Source organism: Parus major, chromosome 5 (genome assembly GCF_001522545.3).
Source record: "Parus major isolate Abel chromosome 5, Parus_major1.1, whole genome shotgun sequence".
Lineage (NCBI taxonomy): Eukaryota > Metazoa > Chordata > Aves > Passeriformes > Paridae > Parus > Parus major.
Window position 1 is genome coordinate 56726746 of NC_031774.1, and position 19046 is coordinate 56745791.

Below are 19046 nucleotides of genomic sequence, written 5' to 3' on the forward strand. Positions count from 1 at the left end.
TTATCGCCGCAGCCTTGGCCGCCGCGGGGCCGGGCGGGGAGCACCTCCCGCCGCGGGGGGAGCACGGCCGAACGGAGCGGGGCGGCCGGGGAAGGGAGGGGACGGGGCTGGAGGGGAAGGGAAGGGAAGGGAGGCGGGGAGGAGGCCGGCGCTGGCTGTGGCCGGCGGGGGCGGCTCCCGATAAAGGGGCGCCGTGCGGGTGGGTGGCAGCGCGGCGGCAATGGCGTGGGGGTGCGCGCTGTGGCTGGCGCTGGCGGGGGGGGCCCTCCTGGCGCTGCTGGTGCAGCTGCTGCGCTGGCTGAGGGCCGACGGGGACCTCACGCTGCTCTGGGCCGAGAGGTGGGGGAAGAAGCCAGGTAATGCCGCTCGCCGGCAGCCCCGGCAGGGGAGCGCGGTGGCGCCAAGGGGGGCGCGGGGAGCTCCGCAATGGGGGTGGCGGGGAGCACAGGGGTGCTGGTGGCATCAGCCGTCCCGCGGCGTTATCCATAAACACACCCCAAAAGTGTAATCGGCCTCCCCTTTACCTGGATACGGCTCCTGGTGCCCCTCGTGCCGGCCAAGCAGCTCCCAAAAAGCCGCTCCGCGACACCCGCGAGCTCCCGCGGGGCTGCGCCGGGGGCGGCTCCTTTGGCCCAAAACTGCTTGTTTTGCACAGCTTCTGGACAGGTTCCGCTCCTGGCAGGGCCCCGCGGAGCTGCTGAGGCAGCGGCGAGCGCTGGGCACAGGGACAGTGTGCGAGGGAGGCTCGGGAAGGGAGGAGGGTGCCGGGACCCAGCGGCTTTGTGCCTGTTTATCTGCTGCCCCAGCCTGTTCTGACATCTTCAAGCAGACGCTGCCTTCACGGGGATATCGAAAGTGTTTACGGTGAAATAAACATGAGTATTATTAATGTTGGGGCTGCCTGGGTTTCCTCGTGGATTGTGCCCTGAACCAGGAGCACACACGATGCTGTTAGGGACTGTTCACTGCATCTCTGTAAGGTGCTGCTGCCTCGATCACCTGGGGGACAAAAGTTCCATGAAATACTGTCAGACAGGCACTTCCAGTTGTTGCTCATGTTGAACTTTCTATTCTGACTGCAATTATCCCTATTTCTGGATAAAGATCTTTAGAAAACATAAGTTTTGTTTGCTTAATAGAGGCTTTTGGTCAGAAAAGGCACAAATTTGTGAATATCCCTCAGCTTAGCCTGCTGGGGTGATTTGTGGTGCTTTAGGTGGGAGACTGGGGACAGAAGGTGCGATGAGAGACAGAGCCTGTAGGATATCTCATGTGGGAATTGGAACCTGCTGTTGGGTTGGATAGGGAGAAGGGACCGATCGAATGAAGGTGGATCAGGAGTGGTGGAGTGAGGGTTTGAGCCTGACACCATGATTCCATGGGGGATGGTGGTGCAGGTGAAGTTTGGCGTTAGGAACAGCTCGAGAGGAGAGTAGGACAAACTTGAGACATGCTTGTGTCTTGCTCTCAGTAGCATCCTCCTGCTAATGTGCATTCTTTTCTGTTCTCCATTAGATGGACTAGCACAAGTAATGAAGCTCTAAAAATTACTACATTTAAATCAGTGTGAACAATCTCCTGTAGCTGTTTGGAAACTCAGCCCAAAGTTTTGTATGAACTCCATCAGAGCATTCCCTTGCTGTAAGAAAGCTGCAAAAAATCTTAGTGCATGGACTTTGTAAAGAACATGGAAAAAATCAGGGCAGAGAAGTGAGATAAATCTTGATTAATACAAACAGAATTGAAGTTTTGTCCTGAGGGATCCACGTGCAATACACAACAAGAGGTAGGAGCTCTCTTGGCTAGACAATGTGTTATTTGAATGCAGCCTTCAGAATTATTGAAGGCCTGGAAAACCTTTAAGTAGTCTCTAAAAATTCACATACAAAGACCAGAGTAGTCATTTTATGATGGAGTTGTTTTAATATGTAATACAAGAAGAGTCAGGCAAAAATTCATCAGCATAAGAGGCCAGCTGTGTTTTGGCCACCTCCCCTTTTCCCCCAGCCTCTGTGCTTGTAATTAAGTAAAATATGCAACTGAAATGGGACCATTTAGCAAACCAGGTAGGAAAACAGAAGGGACAATAGAGAAGATGTTTCATTAAATCACTTTTCCCTTTTCCTTCTCCCCATGTTATACATGTAATGTAGGGTGCCTAGGTAAATAATGTGTGAATCCATTAATTTTTAATTAAAGGTGTTATTAGAGCTATCACTCTTGCAGTCATTATATTGTTTTATCACTTCTACAACATTATTATGGGTGTTGAGGTTTCTGGAGATGAAGGTATTTAGCAGAAAGTGGACTGATCTCCTGTGTTTCATGTGCTATAAACTCTAATTAAAAAGAAAGGCCTTAATATAGGTAAGACTGGTTCCAACTCAGTGATTCAATTCTGTATGGAATTTGACTTTTGGATTTATTCATTGGCAGGTGCTGGATTGCTTCCCATCCTCTGAATATATCTGTGGTCAGGAGAGAAGGATTTTTGGGTGCTGGATGCCTTTCCTTCTGTGTTGTGTTTTGCTGGGTGCACAGAAGTCACCCTAAACCCTGAGTTTTCACAGGCATTATCAAGTTAAGAGGGAGCCCTCTATGTATGAAAACCCTGCTCTTAAATTTAGGAATAATGGTAATATTCTTTAGGGCTCTGGAGCAGATGTTCTGTTTGAAACTTCCCCACATCTGATTCTTTTCCTGAAAGAAAAGACATGGCAACCTTGTGCTATAGGAGTTATAAAACATTGGGAAAAAAACTTTAAGCAGAACCACAAAACAACTTTTTGGGTCACTTGCTGTGCTAGTCAGTTCAACCTCTCATTTGATATGCCTTGTAGCACGGCAGTTAATGGTTAGTAATGGCATAATCTACTTTTATTTTTTAGTTTGGCAAGGTTAATCTTTAACCTTATTTCCAACAACAACAGGACATGAATTCTGGAGCAAAGCTGATGCTTTGGTACTTGTTCTGCACCAGCATTTGGGGTTTCCCATTGTGTTAACTCTCAGTAGCTCAGTGCTTGGTAATGATCAGGTCTGGGGAATCGGTGGGAAAACTTTCCTTATCTCAGTTAATTATTCTGTTCACAGAACAAGATCCTGAATAACTGCTGTGAAGCTGCCCAAGACAGGTTGGGAACAGGGAAAGGTGGTAGGAGGAAGTGGATTTGTTTTCAGTAGCAAGAGGAATGAGTGTGGTAAGCAGGGTTGAAATTACGTCCATGTGTTGTTTTGTTCGTGTAGTGTTTGTCTGCTCTGGTTTTCTGCAGAAAAAAAAAATGTAATAGGAGAGGGAAACTCCCATCTTTATTGTGTTTAATTCAATATATTTGGAATATGTTGAAATAAAAATGTAGGAAAAGGGTGTAAATAAGCTTTACAGACAGCAGCCATTTGTTCTCATGATAAGCACAGTGGATATTCCTACAACTTCAGCAGCATCTCTTTCCACCTCCCTAGTTCATAACCTCAGAATCCACCTCTCCTTTGGGAACTGACTCCTGTTGCTGTCCTTAGTGTTTTTAGAAACAAACTCCAAACAACTCCAAGCCACAAAAGCCTGGGTTTAGGAGGGATTTTTTTTTTTTTTGACTGGAATGCAGTCAGCCTAAGAAAAGATAAATAATACTTAGTGACAGCCCCACAAAGTCAAGCTGAGCTCTGATAGTCAGTCTTGAGCGCTCACTGCTTTTGCCTGGAGGGTTAAGGGTTTTAGTGCTGTGGGATTTGTGTCATTAACTCCAAAAGCAGAAGTTGAAACACAGTGTGGTGTAGAGAGAACCAGGAAATGATTGCTGGAAAGAGCAGGAAGTAAAAGCAGTCCCAGCCACGGTGAAAAATGAGTATTTTTTCTAAATTAAATTAGTGGTTAAATTTCAGAGAGCTGAAAAATGCTACTCTGACCCTTTTCAGAACAGAGCTGGCTTTAAGTCTCAGGAACTGCATTTGGCTCTGATATTTGAATTATGCCATGAGATCTTTCTCAGTTGGCTCAATGTTGGAATGCACAAACCTGAGAAACAGAGAGAAGAGCTCCTGCCAGCAGTGCTCTGAGTCAGATTTTCCCCAAGACTGATAATCACTGTGGCTGATCTTGAGGAGCACAGACACGTGTCAGGCAACGATTCCTTCTGGAAAGTGCTCTGATACCTGTGATCTTTCATCCCTAAATCTGGAATTAATGGAGTGATTTTCCAGCCATCTGTGGTATTTGATGGTTTGGATGGTCTGGAAACCTTAAGGCTTTTCCCAGTGCCCAGGTGTACCACGGCGTGGGAATGACTGCATAGGTGGGAAGAGGCATTATCAGCAGAGGGCTAAATGGAGCAAGATGCTCTTAATTTTACTACAGGTTAAAAAAAGCATGTCAGAGCAGGTTCTGGGGAATCCATGTGTGCATTTACACCTTGGGAATTCTGTGTACTGTGCCCTGGCCAGTGCAGGAGCTAACCTGCACCGATAAAGAAGGGAGTGGATGAACACCCATTTGAGTTTTTGTGATTAGCTGTCTTTGTTCAGAGACTTTTGCTCAGTCAGCCATTACTCTGGAACAATTTTTGGGATGAAACATTATTTGGAAATATTTGCTTAGGCTTTTGTTTGTATTTGCAATACAGTAACTGTTTCCTGTCAATTCCAAGAATTCTCTTTTCTGTTTTCCTCTGAAGCTGCTTTTGATGAGGTTAGTGGAATTGTTATGTGTGGATGGCCTGCAGAAATGCAATCAGATTTCTTCCATCAGGTAAATAACCCATGTTTATTCAGATTAGCCTTGGAACAAAGTTCAAATGGCAACACAACAACTCTGAACAATTTCACAACTGCTTGTGACTAAAAAATAAAGAACTCAGGATTTTGTAATACCCCCCAAAATGAGCATATTTCTTAAAAAGGGTGCCAGATTATACCCCTGCAGTGAGTTAGATGCTTATCCTAGCACAGGCAATGTGTGAACTGCTGTCTTGATTCTTTTGCTAGAACATGAACTGCGTGGCAAGGTTGTCTGGGTGACAGGAGCCTCAAGTGGCATCGGAGAAGAATTGACTTACCAGCTGGCAAAGCTGGGAGCCTTGCTTGCCATCTCTGCCAGAAGGGAGGATGAGCTGCAGAGAGTGAAAAAGAAATGCCTTCGTAAGTACAACTTAGCACTTGCACCCTGCCTGGGCTGGAATTGCCACAGGAACACTAACCCACATATCACAAGAATAAATTTAATGGTGAAAGTCAACTTTATACAGAGCTGGTATCTTTTTTAGTGAGTGAGGAGCCTTAGTCTAGCCATGCATTTCAACTTCCTACATAAGCCACTGTTACCTAAAGGTCTCATTATCAGTTCCACGTGCTCTTGTAAGGTACTAGATTAAGAAATGGAATAAATATCATGGAGAATGGAGGAAACAGTTCAGGGGGTATTATCCTGTAAAGAAATAAACAGCATAGATGCTTGCTACTAAAAATATTATTTCTTTAAGTTTGTGCACATTACAGGCAGAGAGAAAACTGACTTTGCTCTTTGGGAAATGGACTAATAAAAATGTTCAGGAGAAGTTGTTCTGAGAATGTAGAACAAAGAGGATCTCCTCTAATCAAGAAGAAAACATGTGAAGTGAAATTTTTAACTATTCCAGTCATCTTCCATTTAGCTTTCAAATGCCTGATGACTCAGTAGTCTGGCTTCATTCCTCCTGTTTCTCTTTTCCCCTCCTGTTTTCTGGCTTGGCAGCAAGAGGAATAGGCAGATAATTCACACTGATAGATTGAGGGTTTGAACATGATTAACATTATGCATTTTTTCAGACTATTTCTCCTCTATAGCTCAGGATGGAGTATTTTATGTGGAATGTGTTATCACACCAAGAGTTCAGTCTTAGCAATGTTGACAGAATGTCCACAGTCTACTTGGAATGTGTGCTAGGGAATAATCAGATGTTTTTCTTGGATTGGCACCTAAACATGTCTAGAAAGCTGAAAGTTGCAGCAGCCTACTCAGAAAAGCTTTCAAGGAACTTTCAAAAATGCACAGCTCCTTAGTTTTATTTTCTGAGGGCTCCAAAAATCAGTCACTTAAAGAGTTTGATATTTAAAAAGAGGCATGGGATGTGTGATGAGTGTGGTCAAGTGGCAGTCATGACAAAATCCCAGTGCTGTGTGATGCAATGGTCAGTGGTCAGCAGAAGTCTGCAACACCATTTGCGTCCACAGCTGTTTGTTGTGATTGCAAAATTGATAACACGAGACAGGCTGGCAGCAGCTGCAGTCCTGGATAGGCATTTTCAGGAAATACTTGTGTGATATGCTAAGGAATAGTCAGATATATTATTTCAAGTAATGTGAACCAAGAGCATTGATTTATTTATTTGAGATGATTTCTGCCTCTGACAAATTTCAGTGTTCCTGTGAATGTCTGAGCTGTGCCATACACAACCTTGAAAATCTTATGTAGCCCTGTGCTTTGCAAATATTTGCTACTGAACTTTGCTTTAACTGAAGGTCTGATTAGTAGGAATATTGGAAACTCTTCAGTAACACAGAAACAGAACCAGGGCAGGAAGTGACAGGACAAGGGGGAATGGCTTTAAACTGACAGAAAGCAGGTTTGGATTAGATATTTGAAAGAAATTCCTGCTTTTGAGGCAGGTGAGGTCCTGGCACAGGTTACCCAGAGTAGCTGTGGCTGCTCCATCCCTGGAAGCATCCAAGGCCAGGATGGATGAGACTTTGAGCAACCTGGTCTAGTGGGAGGTGTCCCTGCCCAGGGCAGAGGTTTAGAATGAGGTGATAAATTTAAGTCTCCTCCAACCTAAGCCATTCTGTGATAGTTCATGTTTTCTACAGCCAGCTTCTAAGTAGTGGAAGATAGTAACTGGACCCACTTCCACTCTTATCCTTTGCTTCTCAAGGCTGTGTAAATCCTGTTTCCACCCCTTTCCTTGACTGCTGTGTGCCAGCCCCCCCCACCCAAACAACTTAGTGGTCCTATGCTCCACTATCTCCAGTAAATTAGTATTTGTTTTGAGCTAGGGGGTCCACAATTAGACACAGTGCTCTATGTGCAGTCTTAGAGTGCTGTGTAGGAGCTCTTAAAAATCACTTTCCCTCAGTGTGCTTTTATTAGTGCAGCCCATTAGCATTTGTCATTGCCAGAGGCAATGTTGTTGGCTTGCACTCAGCTTGCTGCTGCCCTTCCATCAGGACCCAGGTCTTGTTTGGAGATCTGTCCCTCTGGATGTTGGTCTGCAGTACTGCAGAGCAATATCCTGTCCCAGGTGTGAAAATCTGCACTTTTTTTTGATTGAGCTTAATGAGATTTGTCAGACTCTTCTTAGAGCTTGTTAAGGTGCCTCTGCATGGCAGTCCAGCCCTGCAGCAGCTCCTCTGAACTTGATGTTAAATCAAAATTTTATGAAAATCTGTGTTTTTTTCCATCATCTGGGTCCTTAATGAAGATATGCAAACATATTGATCGTGGAGAAATGCCACAGCTGATCACAAAAAACAATTGAGCTGGTCAGGCAGTATATGGCCATGCTAAATCCATGGTGGCTTTTTCCACACACCTTCTTGTCCTTCACTTACTTGGAAATTGCTTTCAGGAGAAATTGCAACGAAATTTTCCCAAGGATCGAGGTTAGGTTTTATATAATTTATTTTCTTGATGTCCCTGGGGAGCTATTCCTCTTAGAAGAAAATTCCAAAAAGGAGTGATGCTGGTCAGCTCTTGTAAATCATGCATGCATGTATTGCCCTGCTTGTATGTGCATTTTGTCCCTAATTTGTCTGACTCTGGTAGTGTTTCTTTCCCCAGAGCCTCAGGAGTGTTGGAGACCTGAGAGGAGATCTTGCCAGAGAAGACTGGGGCATTAAGTACCTCACATTTTTTCTGTGCATTTCATCATTTCTTCCTCACCATCCCTGTCCAGCAGTGAGCTCACTCTGTCTTTGGCCTCCCTTTTGTTGCTGCTGTACCTGTGAAGCCTTTGCTGCCTTTTACATTCCTCAGCTCTGGTGGAAACTCCAATTTCAGCTCCACCTGGGCATTGATCTTCCTGATTCCATCTCTGCATGCTTGTCCAGTGGGTCCATGTTCCTCTCCTGGGTGGGCTGTCCCTGCTTCCACCTGCACGTTTGCTCTTGGCAGCTGAGTTCAAGACTGCCCTGTAAGGTTTGAGTAGCACGGGGTGGATGAAGCCTGAGCAGCAGTGTGCAACATCAGTGTGAATTTGGCTGATTTATGGGGCATAATTGGAGCTCATGTGCTGCAACACGCCTGCTGTAGAGGCTGAACACAGCAGCAGCTGAACTGTGTCAGAAACAAGCACATATATCTTGTTCAAAGTTTAGTGACACCACCCTGTGCTACAGGTTTGTGCATTCTGCACTGCTTAAAAGCTGAGGGGGGCAGAGGGAGAGAGGGGGAAGGGTAATCCCTGTTGAGTCATGCATATGCCAACTCAACACTTGACTGCACTTGGGCAGGAGGGAGAGAAAACAGCTTGTATAACTCACTTGGCTCCTGCAAGAGGCTTCTCTATTTCCCCCACCACTCTTCCTCTTTCTGTTGTAGGAAATGCTGGAGGCTGTTTTCTCTCAAAAGCCCTGAAAATGAAAAAAAAAAGTAGGGGGGGGATGTTTCTTGGTTTGGCAAAGGTCAAATATGATTTAATTATGGATAGGCCAAATGAGTGACAGGCAATCTATAAGTTCAAGAATTATACAGTAATTGAGGTTGAAATGGACCCCAGGAGGTCACGTTGATCAGCCTCTGCTGAAAGCTCAACCTCTGCTGAAGGACATTTTTACAAGGGAGAAGTAAAAGACAGAAGGGGAAATGCAGAAGAGCTGGAAAATCTCTGAGCTATAGTGTTTATCATGTTATGAGAAACTGCTACCTGAGATCAACAAGTATTGAAGAGAGTTGTTGATCTGAAACCCAAGCAATGAACTTTAAGGTCTCCCACTTGGGACCAAGTGTTTTTTCTGGATATTAGAGTTGTTCCCTTAAAAACATCACTTTGGTAGCAGGCAAAAGGGGCAGTGGAATATTAGGGTTTGTTAGTAAAAGCAGTGAGAAACACCATTCTGGCAGTGTATAAACTGGAACATCAGACAGAAAAATAGGGATAGTGAGTGGGAGAAGGAGTTTAGGAAAGGGTAACAGGAAAGTTTGGTTTTTGTAAAAGCTGTCTATGAGGGGTGCCTGAAGAAAGGATCCCTGGCCCTAGAAAAGAACTAAGGCAGCTGCTGGAGATGTACAGTTTGAATGGTGTGGAGGGTGGAAATCCTGTACAAGGTTTCTGGTTTAAAATTTCCTGATGCCAGACATTTCTTACATCTTATAAAAGAACACTTCCTTCCTTCCCAGCAGTCAGTGTCTCTTCCTCTGCTCTTTCCTTTCTCCCCTGTGTAGCTTTCATGGCTGGGCTGACCCTGTGGTCTCCTAACCCATGGCAGAAACATCCACACCCCAACAGGTTTCAGCTGCTCAAATCTGCTTCAGGCAGCACCAGGTGGAGGTGTGTCCCTGAGAGGGCAGCTTAAACTACATTTTACTGCTGTATTTCTGGAAGAAATGGAGGAGAACATGCACATGGAGGGGTTGGAGGGAGCAATAAATGGAAATACTACTAGCATTAAACTAGACAGTTGGGTTTATTTTAACCAGTGGCTTAAATACTAATGGCCTTTGAACAGAGGCAACTGGTGGGTTTAAGTAACCTCTTTATTTCTATATCACTGTTAAGACAAAGTTCAACTTTCCCTGTATTTGCAAGAAGTAGTAATTAAAAAGTCAAAACCTGAGTCTCTCTGAAGAGGGCAGCTGCTTAAAGGGGAGCAACCACACTTAGATATGGCTAGGAATCAATTTAGGAAAAAAAAATAGCACTAACAAACTGATATAAATAATGTAAAAAAATCTTGTTAGATGTAGTTTAAAAAAAGGCTAGAAATGATGAAGATTTTGTTTATGTGAGTCATCTACCCCAAAACCCCAGGGTAACAAATCACTGCTCAAGAAATGCCTTCTATGGAAAAGGTCATTTGTTTCTGAAGAGACAGTGGGGGAAAAGCACGACAAAAAGGCTGGAGCTTGATGGCAGCTGACTTTTATTTCAGGGCATGGATATGTTAAAAGCTGTCAGTTAACCAAAAGCCTTTTACCCCCTCCCAAAAAGGCCCCAATAATTCAGCTTCTATAGACTTTGCCTCATGGCTACTCAGGTGTGTATGCTGTGTTTTGGGTGTGAATTGTATGAGTCCTGTTGTCAGGAATAAACATGCTTGAAATCCTAGCAAAGTGTCAGGGCTCCCAATGTGCTTCTGAATCTCTCCCTGAAAGGTTACAAGTTGGATTTTACTCCTAACTATTGCAATTTATTTGGAGAAGTGAAACTTCTGTATTCTGCTACAAAGCCTGCTTAATAAAGTCAGGCTTTTCACATCCAAAAACATAATGAGAAAAACACTTGGTAGGAACAGATTAAAAATAGATTCTCTTTGGGGGTCAAAATGGAAACAAAGCAAGTGTTTTATTTCCAACTTGATGTTATGATTTCTCGATGTCTTCTTTGTGAAAATGTGGTGTTTAAAAGCACATTATGTTTCCCACAGTTCTGATGCTGGGAATCTTATCAGCCCCCATTCCCTTTATGGTTGTTTTTTAGAGATTAGCAGCTTGAGTGAAAATGATATCCTTGTTCTGCGTCTCGACTTGACTGACAGATCCTCTCACGAAGCTGCAACCAACAGTGTGCTCAAGCATTTTGGCAAGGTAAGATGTGCTTCTGGGGTTAAACTCCTCTTTTTTCTTTGTCTCCTAGACCTGCATTTATGTTCATATTTCACTTCTATTTTACTGCATGGTAAATTCAGCAGTGTCTACATCTTCCTTCAGTTTCAGTATTAAACTTGCTCAAGAGTACTTGAATTTTTATCCCTTCTGTTGCTTGCTTCTGGTTTTCAGCAACCAACAAATTATTGCTGGACCTTCCCAAGGACTAAACACTCACTGAATTGCCTGAAGAAGCACAAATATTAAAGGAGATTGTTTTTATATTAATTTATCTTTGTATCTTTCCCGAGATTGATGTTTTGGTCAACAATGGTGGGCGCTCACAACGCTCCTTGTTCGTGGACACAAACCTGGATGTTTACAACGCCATCATCGAGCTCAACTACCTGGGCACCATCTCGCTGACAAAGTATGTCCTGAACCACATGATCCAGAGGAAGAAAGGGAAGATTGTCACTGTGAGCAGTGTGATGGGCATCATGGGAGCTCCTCTTGCCACCGGCTACTGTGCCAGCAAGCACGCTCTGCAGGTGAGCTACAGCCTGCCAGTTAAAGAAGTTAATTAAGTGGAGCAGTACCAGTGCTGTAGCTGAGGGCTTTGCTCTGTGCAGGAAACACGAGTCTCAGCTGAAATTTCACACAGCATATGCAACATCCTCAGGTATTGAAAGTCCTTCAGAATTAATTTGCTCTGAAATGTGAAATAGCTCCCACTCTAGAGTTTTTTTTTTCTGACTAGGATTCAAGTGCCAGCTTGGTTGGTTCTAATCACTACGTGGTTAAATTCCAGTGTGAACCACAAAACCTCAGCCTTTGGTCTTCAGATGAGGGAATACCTCAATGAGAAGATTATTCAGTTGCATATAGAGCCCTGATGTTCTCAATTCATTTAGGGAGAGTCACTGGTGAGAGTTTTAAGACTTGAGGAAATCTTTGGGACAGTGAAGTGAGAACAGTGAGTGGTAAGGCAGACTACTCAGAGAAATGAGAATTCCTCAATGATCCATCTGGGAACAGCTGAATGACTCTTCCCAAGAGTTGTGTCTTTCTGTGGTGTGAAGAACTGGCAGCTCACAGTGCCATAGGAAGTTATCTTCTGTCTAACACTTAGCACTCATCATTGCCTAGAAAAAGTTTTTGAAAGCAGTGTCACTTGAGTAGAAAAATGTAAAAGAGGAGCTCAGAAAAGTTTCTGCCTGTATCATTGAGGAATCACTTGTTTAACTAGTAAATTTGTTTGGACATATTTGTCTTTCACCACTGTTTGGCCTCCTGGTAATGTACATTTTGATCTCAGTAAAACAAACTTCAGCTGTGCTCAGTGATGGTTTAAAAACTGGCATCTTCTTACTCCCTGCTGCAGTTCAGCTCATGAGCAGAACAAACTGCTGAAGCCAAGGGGTCAATATCCTTTTGGAAATTTGACCAGCAACAGCAAAAATGTAACAAGTGGCTGTCACTGCAAAGCCTCTTGAAAAGATGAAGATGTAGAATATGGTGACAGATCTCTGCTAAAAAAATTCCATTTAGTGATGGGGAGAGATCTGCTGCTCTTCATTGGAGTGGCAATGCTGGAATTGCCCATTACAGGCCAGCATTTGGGTTAAGCCTGGTAGATTTAAATTAGAAGAATGCAATGAGCAGAAGCCTGAGTTCCCTTCATGCTCCTTTATTTATTAAATGTTCTTTCGGTTGAATTATCTTTGGGTGTGGTGCATTTGGACTAAGCACAGATAATTAATTGCAGAGCACAAGGAATTCACGTGTTGCTTTAAAAATACTCAGAATTCTGAACTGCATGTTAAGATGGAGAGCACAGACAAAGCTTTAAAGAGATAGTTTACTAAAATTAATTAAAATAAGCTGGGGGAACTGCTTCAATATTTATTAGCTTCTACCTCTGCTCAATAACCAGGCCAGATTCCAAACCTCCTTCCTTGTTTCTTTCACAGTATTTCTACAAGCACTAATTGCAGGTGTTGAAACATGTCTTGCAGTATTGATTTTGGAAATACTCTGCCTTGAGAGTCTTTGACTCTCAAGGTCTGGAGTTATGGCTAGATGTGAGCATGAAGCCTCCAAAAACTAGGAAAAGCTTTTTTGAAATAAAAAATTTCACCAGTGCAGTTTACATAAAGGAATTCCATAAGAATGGGATAAGAATAAGAATTCCATAAGAATGTCAGCCCTCCTTAGGTAACCCTGTAGTCCATTTCTGATGGTGACCAAGAAGAAACAGGAAGAGGAGAGAGGGAAAATAAGCCAAAGCAAAAAGAGGTGTTTTTCTTGTTCAGGTTTCCCAGCACGTATCCACCTGTATTCTAAAAGATCTTCTTGAAGGTTGTGTTTTGGCCACCAGTTATGAAATGTGTGAGCCCATCTGACATGGAATCACCTGTTGTGGGTTTTGGCTTGTTCTGCTTTTGTTCTGTTTTTTTTTTAATTCATGTCTTGGTGTCTATCACAACTGACACACTTAATGCTGCAAACTTAGTTACACCTTTTTTTGAGAAAGTCCTCCCTTTTGCTTGTGGGTTTTTTGTTGTTGGGGTTTTTTTTGTTGTTGTTGTTTGGTTGTTTTTTTCCTTTTTTGGTTTTCTTTTTTGTTTGTTTTTGTTTTTAATTCCTTTAAATGGCAGTTGTAGGAGGAAGGAAGGAATTCTGCCTGGAATTAGAATCTACTCTTGGAACAATCATGCTTTGATTCATGCCAACTGGAATTCTTCAGAACAATGTTCTACTGATGAAATTACCCTTTATTTCAGTGCTGGGAGTGCTGTAAGAGCATGAGTCAAGCCCATGGCAGTCTGCATCTGCCTGGTGCTGTTTCCCTCCTGGAGGGATGATGCTCATGGAGATCATGCACCATTCACCCACTCACAATTCATCTAATTGATGGCATGGGGAGTGGATCAGGAATGCTGGCCTTCAAAATGTTCCTTCATCAGGAACTTGTTTAAGAAGCACATGGATTGAGCAGCAACAGCTCCTTTCTTTGTTCAGTGTCTGGTCATTAATGGAATTTCTAAATATCTCTGTCAGGGTAGCATTTGTTACAGCCTTGCCTTGTTCAGCAGCTTCTAGGATTTGGTCACTAAGCTGGACAGAGCCAGAGGTGGCTAAAAGAAGTTCCTGTCCCACACACTCTGCCTGAATGTCAGAGCTGGCTTCAGTCTGGGCTTGGTGGAAACACTCCAGTTGTTCCTCTTGTGCTGGAGTTCCTTTACTGCTCCCAAATCTGGGTCTGTCCCTGCCTGAATTTCAATAAGTAAAAGCACTTCTTTTTCTTGCTGAGGAATTTAAAGCTTCACTTCTGGGAGGAAGTAGAGGAATTTCATACCAGCTACCTTTGAATATCAAGGTTAAGTGCTGGAATTAGAAAACATGTGCATGCTGCACACAGAGCCTCCAGAGAGGACTGAGCCTATGTAAGATTCTGTATTTCAAGAGGCCCTTGTCAGTGTGTATCAGCCAGGATTTAGGGTGGCTGAGTGTCCTGGCCCTCCTGAGTTGCTGGTGAAGGCCGTGCCTCTTCTCTGGTGTAAAACCTTGGAGATGCAGCACGAGGGAAGGATGTGGGACAGCAGAATGGCTGCAGAGCAGGAACAGGAGCTTGCTGGCATCTCTGGCTACTTGCATTTCATGTTTGCAGCCTTTAATGGAATCACCCTGGCTTTGACAGTGCCCACAGAGCTGCCTGCTGCTGTGGGCCTTTGTGTGGCTGCTCAAGTGCCCAGTTTTAGGTACAGCTTGGATCTCAGGAGCCTCCCAGCAGCTGAGCAGGTGTAGGAGCTTTAAACTGACTGAGCCTTAGTCTGGCTTCCCTCCAATCACAGTATTCCCAGACACATGCCCTTCTACCTCCTCAACTCCTGGAAGTGCATCTTGAGTGTGTTCCCTTCAGGCAAAATGGGAGCCAGTTCTGTTCCTCATCTCAAATGGACAGGGAGTGCTGGGCAAGTGGGACTCTGTGTCTTTTTATGTGTGATTTTATCCTCAGCTGGACTGAGGGCACCACCTTTGTGTCAGGGCTGCACATCCTGGGGGTTTGGGGGCTTTTCTGAAAGAATGGGCTCGGGGCCCCTCAGGGAAGGAAGGGGATGAGGAAAGGGCAGGTTGGGATGTAGCATTAGCCTGGAGTGGTGGCTAAACCACAGCCCTGTTTGTGCACACCAGGGTGGAGGGGCCAGGGGAGAGCCTGGCTTTTTAGACCAAAACAACTGGGTGTCCAGGAGCAGATTCCCATCTGTGCAGGAGCAGATTTCTGGGCACATGAGTGTCCAGTGTTAGAACTTAGTCCTCTCCAGGCTTTGCTCACATGCTGTGAAGATTCAGCCCCACATCTGGGGGCTGCAGTTACTGCTTTAAATTCATACTCAGTGTTTTTAGGGAACCAAGCTGCAAATTAGCCACCAGCAACTGGGAAATTGGAGCCCCTGTTCCTGGTCAGAGTGTGCTGCTCCTTGCTGAGCCTCGGTGGCTTGTCCCAGCTGCTGGTTCTGTGTCACCACAGCTCATATCTGACTGGTTTAATCTGTGTTGCAGCTCAGGGAAGAGCTCTGAGTCAGCCAGCCCTCCTCCCAAGCTGGATGGCAGTAAAGTGATAAAATTTTACTACAGTGGGAGAAGTTTATCAGCCTGTGCTCACTCTGTATCTCTGCTGTGACACAAAATTACGTGCTGGAATAAATACAGGGGACTGTTGGTAGCCAGGTCAAAGATAAGACACAATGGGGTTGGTTAAATCATCCTCCACAGAGCTTGGCCAGCAGCTTTGGTGGAATGCACCCTTCTGAATTGGCCACATTTCTCATTATGGTTGCCGTCTAAATGTGAATTGCTACAGAGATTCAGAAAACCTTGTATGCTCTTAGCTTAAAGAAAAGAAGTACTCACAATTTTTTAAATTTTGGTTTAACTTGGATACACTGGCAGCATATTCCTGAGCTGAAATAAGATTTGTATCTATGTGGATGCCAATTTCAAACTGTAGCAGATTCAGTGCTGCAAATGAACCCCCTGAAGTGTCAGGGTGAATTTTTGACTTTGCTATGCTGAAAATTTTCTTCCTTTTTTTACATAAACCTGTGCCACTTACTTCACAGAAACTGTGTAAACTCTATTGTCACCCCAAACAGCAATTGACCTGCAAAAGGTAATTTCCATGATATTGCACTTCTTAGGATTGGTGGCATTTCCACTGCCAAACAGCAAGACTTGTCCTCATTGCAGGGTCAGCAGAATCTGGCTGTAGTATAGAGAAATTATTGTGTGTTTGGTAAGATGAGGATAGATTCCTCCCTGGTTTATGTATCAATGTTTGTAACTGCAGATAAAATGCTAAATTAGCCATTGATCATGAAAAAATCAAAGAAAGTAGTAGGGATTGCTTGTAGTGGAATCTTGTTATCTTTAAAGTATAAATTTGTATGAAAATATGTCATCAGCTAAACCTTGCAAAAAACATGGGAGGGGAAGATTTCACTATATTTTTGTCTTCCAGGGATTCTTTAATTCTCTGCGGACTGAGCTGACTGACTACCCTGAGATAAGCGTTATCCAAATCTGCCCAGGGCCTGTGCAGTCCCAGATCATCCAGAATGTCTTCACTGAGAATCTTGCAAAGGTAAGGACTCAGTTCTGTCATGACAAACCCAACTTTTGCTGTGGGGCCAATGATCCTTTCATGGGGTACTTTTGTCTGGTTTTGTCCTCCTTGCAAGCACTGACCTCGCCTTCTTCCCAAGAAATGCTCTGAGCGGTGCAGAATTGTGTATACTTTTGTAATTCTTGTGGTATCAAATGAAAATTGAGTTTGATAATTGCTATTCCTTGTCTCTTCCAACACAAACAACCCAAATCTAGTAAAATGTACTGTCCAGCCACTGTGCTGCAGTTATTTTTGGGGGGAAGCCAGGATTTTCTGGACACAGCTGTGCCTGGGGAGTGCTGTCCTTGCTGCACAGGTAGGGTTTTGTTTGCCCTGGTCACGCTGTGCCCTGGTGGGTGACGCTGCTGCTGGCACAGCCCTGGCTCAGCTGACATGAGCTGTGCATTCCTTTCCTGTTAGGGATTGTTCCAGGAGGAGAAGCAAAACCTTCCAACTGAACAATGGCTTTTAGTAAAGGCTGTCTGACAAAGCAGCTGGCAAAAATTGCTACTGTGATGCATCAAACTGTAATCTGCCCCAAATTCAATCGATTTGAAGCTCAGGATGACCCACCAGTGAGGAGGAGGGGATCTCTCATTGTTGAATCGAACTCTGGAATGATTTTTGCGTTGCAAGACTTCTGACTTGCGTGAAAGAAAATATGTACTTTCTGAACAATGGTGAAAGTTGCAAAACACATTCCTCAGATTTTGGTGTGGCAGAAGACCAGGGAGGAGGAGCAAATCTAGACCAGAACTGCTTTTGCCTTGTGAAACAGGACAGATTGCTAGAGCGGCCTGTTACTGCTGGAGTGAAATATGCACAAGTTCACAGGGCTGTGGTTTATGTTGGTTTATGTTCACTAAAATGATACACAGGGACAAGACCTCAGGTTGATGCCCCTGCTCCAAAGCAGCTGGCTGCTTTTCTCTTGGTTGAGATGGAAAGAACTAGCAGGAATATTTAACTTAACAGGGAATGTGACCTGGCCTACTAACTTGGCTACTTGAGTAACTTATAGTGTGGAATGGGGCAGGCACAGCTGGGAGCTGGGGAGTTCTCGTTCCTCAGAGCTGCAGAGGGGGAGCTTGTTCAATAATCCCCATCAAGTGGAAGCCCTGCTCGGAGCTTGGAGATCCATTTTTTTTAACCTTTGATCCCTCAATAGAGGCATTAATTAAGAGGGTGCTTTATTTGAGCCAAAGGAAGGCGGAAAGTGTTCCCACACTGCAAACCAGAGGGATGGGTTCCTCTGCCCCAGTCTTTGGTGAGTTCTTCTTGTGGGGAAACTGGAGGAGTGTGTCTGGCACACGGATCAAGGCCCTTTCCCTGCCTCTGTCACTCCCAGGGATGCAGTTCTAACCCCTCCCTGCTCTGTGCTCCCCTCAGTCCATCGAGAACAGCGGGGACCAGTCCCACAAGATGCCCACAGACCGCTGTGCCCGGCTCACCCTGGTGAGCGTGGCCAACGACGTGAAGGAGGCCTGGATCAGCGACCACCCCTACCTGGCCGTGTGCTACCTGTGGCAGTACGCACCCACCTGGGCCTGGTGGCTCATGAACAGGATGGGCAAGAGGAGGATACAGAACTTCAAGAGCGGAATTGTGAGTGTGCAGCGTGCCCCTCTCTGTCCTGCTCGCTTGTTTCACTCTGCTGCCATTCTCTCCTGCTGTGGGAATGTTGGGGTTGCGTTGCTCCTCGCTCAGTGCCCTGATGTGCAGGGCAGTGCTCTGTTCCTGCAGCGTTCCCTGGGAGATGCTATTTATTCTTTTGGTACAAAAAACCCCTCTCATCTTGAAGTACTGCAAGAATAGGAAATACAAATGTAAGGGTGGCAGATGTAGCTTAAAACTCAGTGCTTTCACACTGTAACTGCCCATGGTGACAAGCTGTTTCAAAGCAGGTCTTTCACTCACAGTGTTGTTTTTAACACAGCAGAAAGCTGGGTGGGGAAATACTGATTTAATGTCCTCTCCCTCCAGGATGCTGATGCCTCTTACTCAAGGAAGAAGAAGTAAGGAGGAGCGTGCACAAAATCCTGCTGTACTTGTGCTAAGGCTGAGAAACTTTTCATATTGCGTGACTACAAACAGCTTTTTTTTGGTTTTGTTATGTCTTTGTCATCCTGTAACTTGACAGATCTATTGAGCTGATGACACACTTGACTAAATAAAAATCTCTTTCTAAACACACCTGTTTCATGCCAAACTCCCACAGGCTGAATTTTTAAGCTTACAAGAACTGAGACACGAGAGGCTGGGCTGCTGCTCTGACACAGGCAAATACCTGATCAGCAGCCTAAAATTATAGACCCCAGAATCCTGTTTCCTTCACTTTCATTCCTAATTCATGTTCATTAAAAAGACCCCCACAAGTAGGAGGGTGTGGTATAGAGGGCAAGGGTGTCTGGTCTGTGCTTGGGATGTGTTCCTTGAGCAAAATGTGTGTTCAAGGCTGAATCCCTTCATTTCTGACACAACAGGATTTACCCTCTGGCCCCTTTTGCAGCTCTGCTGTCCTTGCACTTCCCTGTGTGTGATCAAGGTCACAATCTAAAGCAAGGAGCTGTTGGGAAGAATTAAATAAAGCTCTGCACACACCTG

The 19046-nt window shown here is 44.6% G+C and overlaps 1 protein-coding gene and 1 long non-coding RNA gene across 3 annotated transcripts in view; one reads left to right on the forward strand and one right to left on the reverse strand.

The window, feature by feature from the left end:
- Positions 1–760, reverse strand: part of LOC117244565 — a 13081-nt gene extending 12321 nt beyond the window's left edge. The window contains exon 1 of the long non-coding RNA XR_004497919.1: positions 525–760. This is a non-coding gene — a long non-coding RNA (uncharacterized LOC117244565). The remainder of the gene's footprint in view (positions 1–524) is intronic.
- DHRS7 (dehydrogenase/reductase 7) lies at positions 207–18635 on the forward strand. Of its 2 annotated transcripts, none has more exons than XM_015631221.1 (7): positions 207–356; positions 4981–5133; positions 10665–10771; positions 11083–11322; positions 16296–16418; positions 17832–18047; positions 18426–18635. In XM_015631221.1, the coding sequence occupies exons 1-7, from the start codon at positions 221–223 to the stop codon at positions 18459–18461; spliced, it is 1011 nt and encodes a 336-aa protein (XP_015486707.1). In that variant the 5' UTR covers positions 207–220; the 3' UTR covers positions 18462–18635. The 2 variants fall into 2 exon arrangements, with proteins under 2 accessions (XP_015486707.1, XP_015486708.1); XM_015631222.3 differs by lacking the exon at positions 207–356 and adding an exon at positions 3652–4744.
- Positions 18636–19046: the final 411 nt, after the last annotated feature.

Bases quoted from the DNA above. Each gene is read 5' to 3' on its own strand.
- DHRS7 (XM_015631221.1), top strand. From the start codon at position 221: ATGGCGTGGGGGTGCGCGCTGTGGCTGGCGCTGGCGGGGGGGGCCCTC. The intron at 357-4,980 runs GTAATGCCGCTC...TTCTTTTGCTAG, and splicing joins GAGGTGGGGGAAGAAGCCAG to AACATGAACTGCGTGGCAAG. The intron at 11,323-16,295 runs GTGAGCTACAGC...TTTGTCTTCCAG, and splicing joins CCAGCAAGCACGCTCTGCAG to GGATTCTTTAATTCTCTGCG.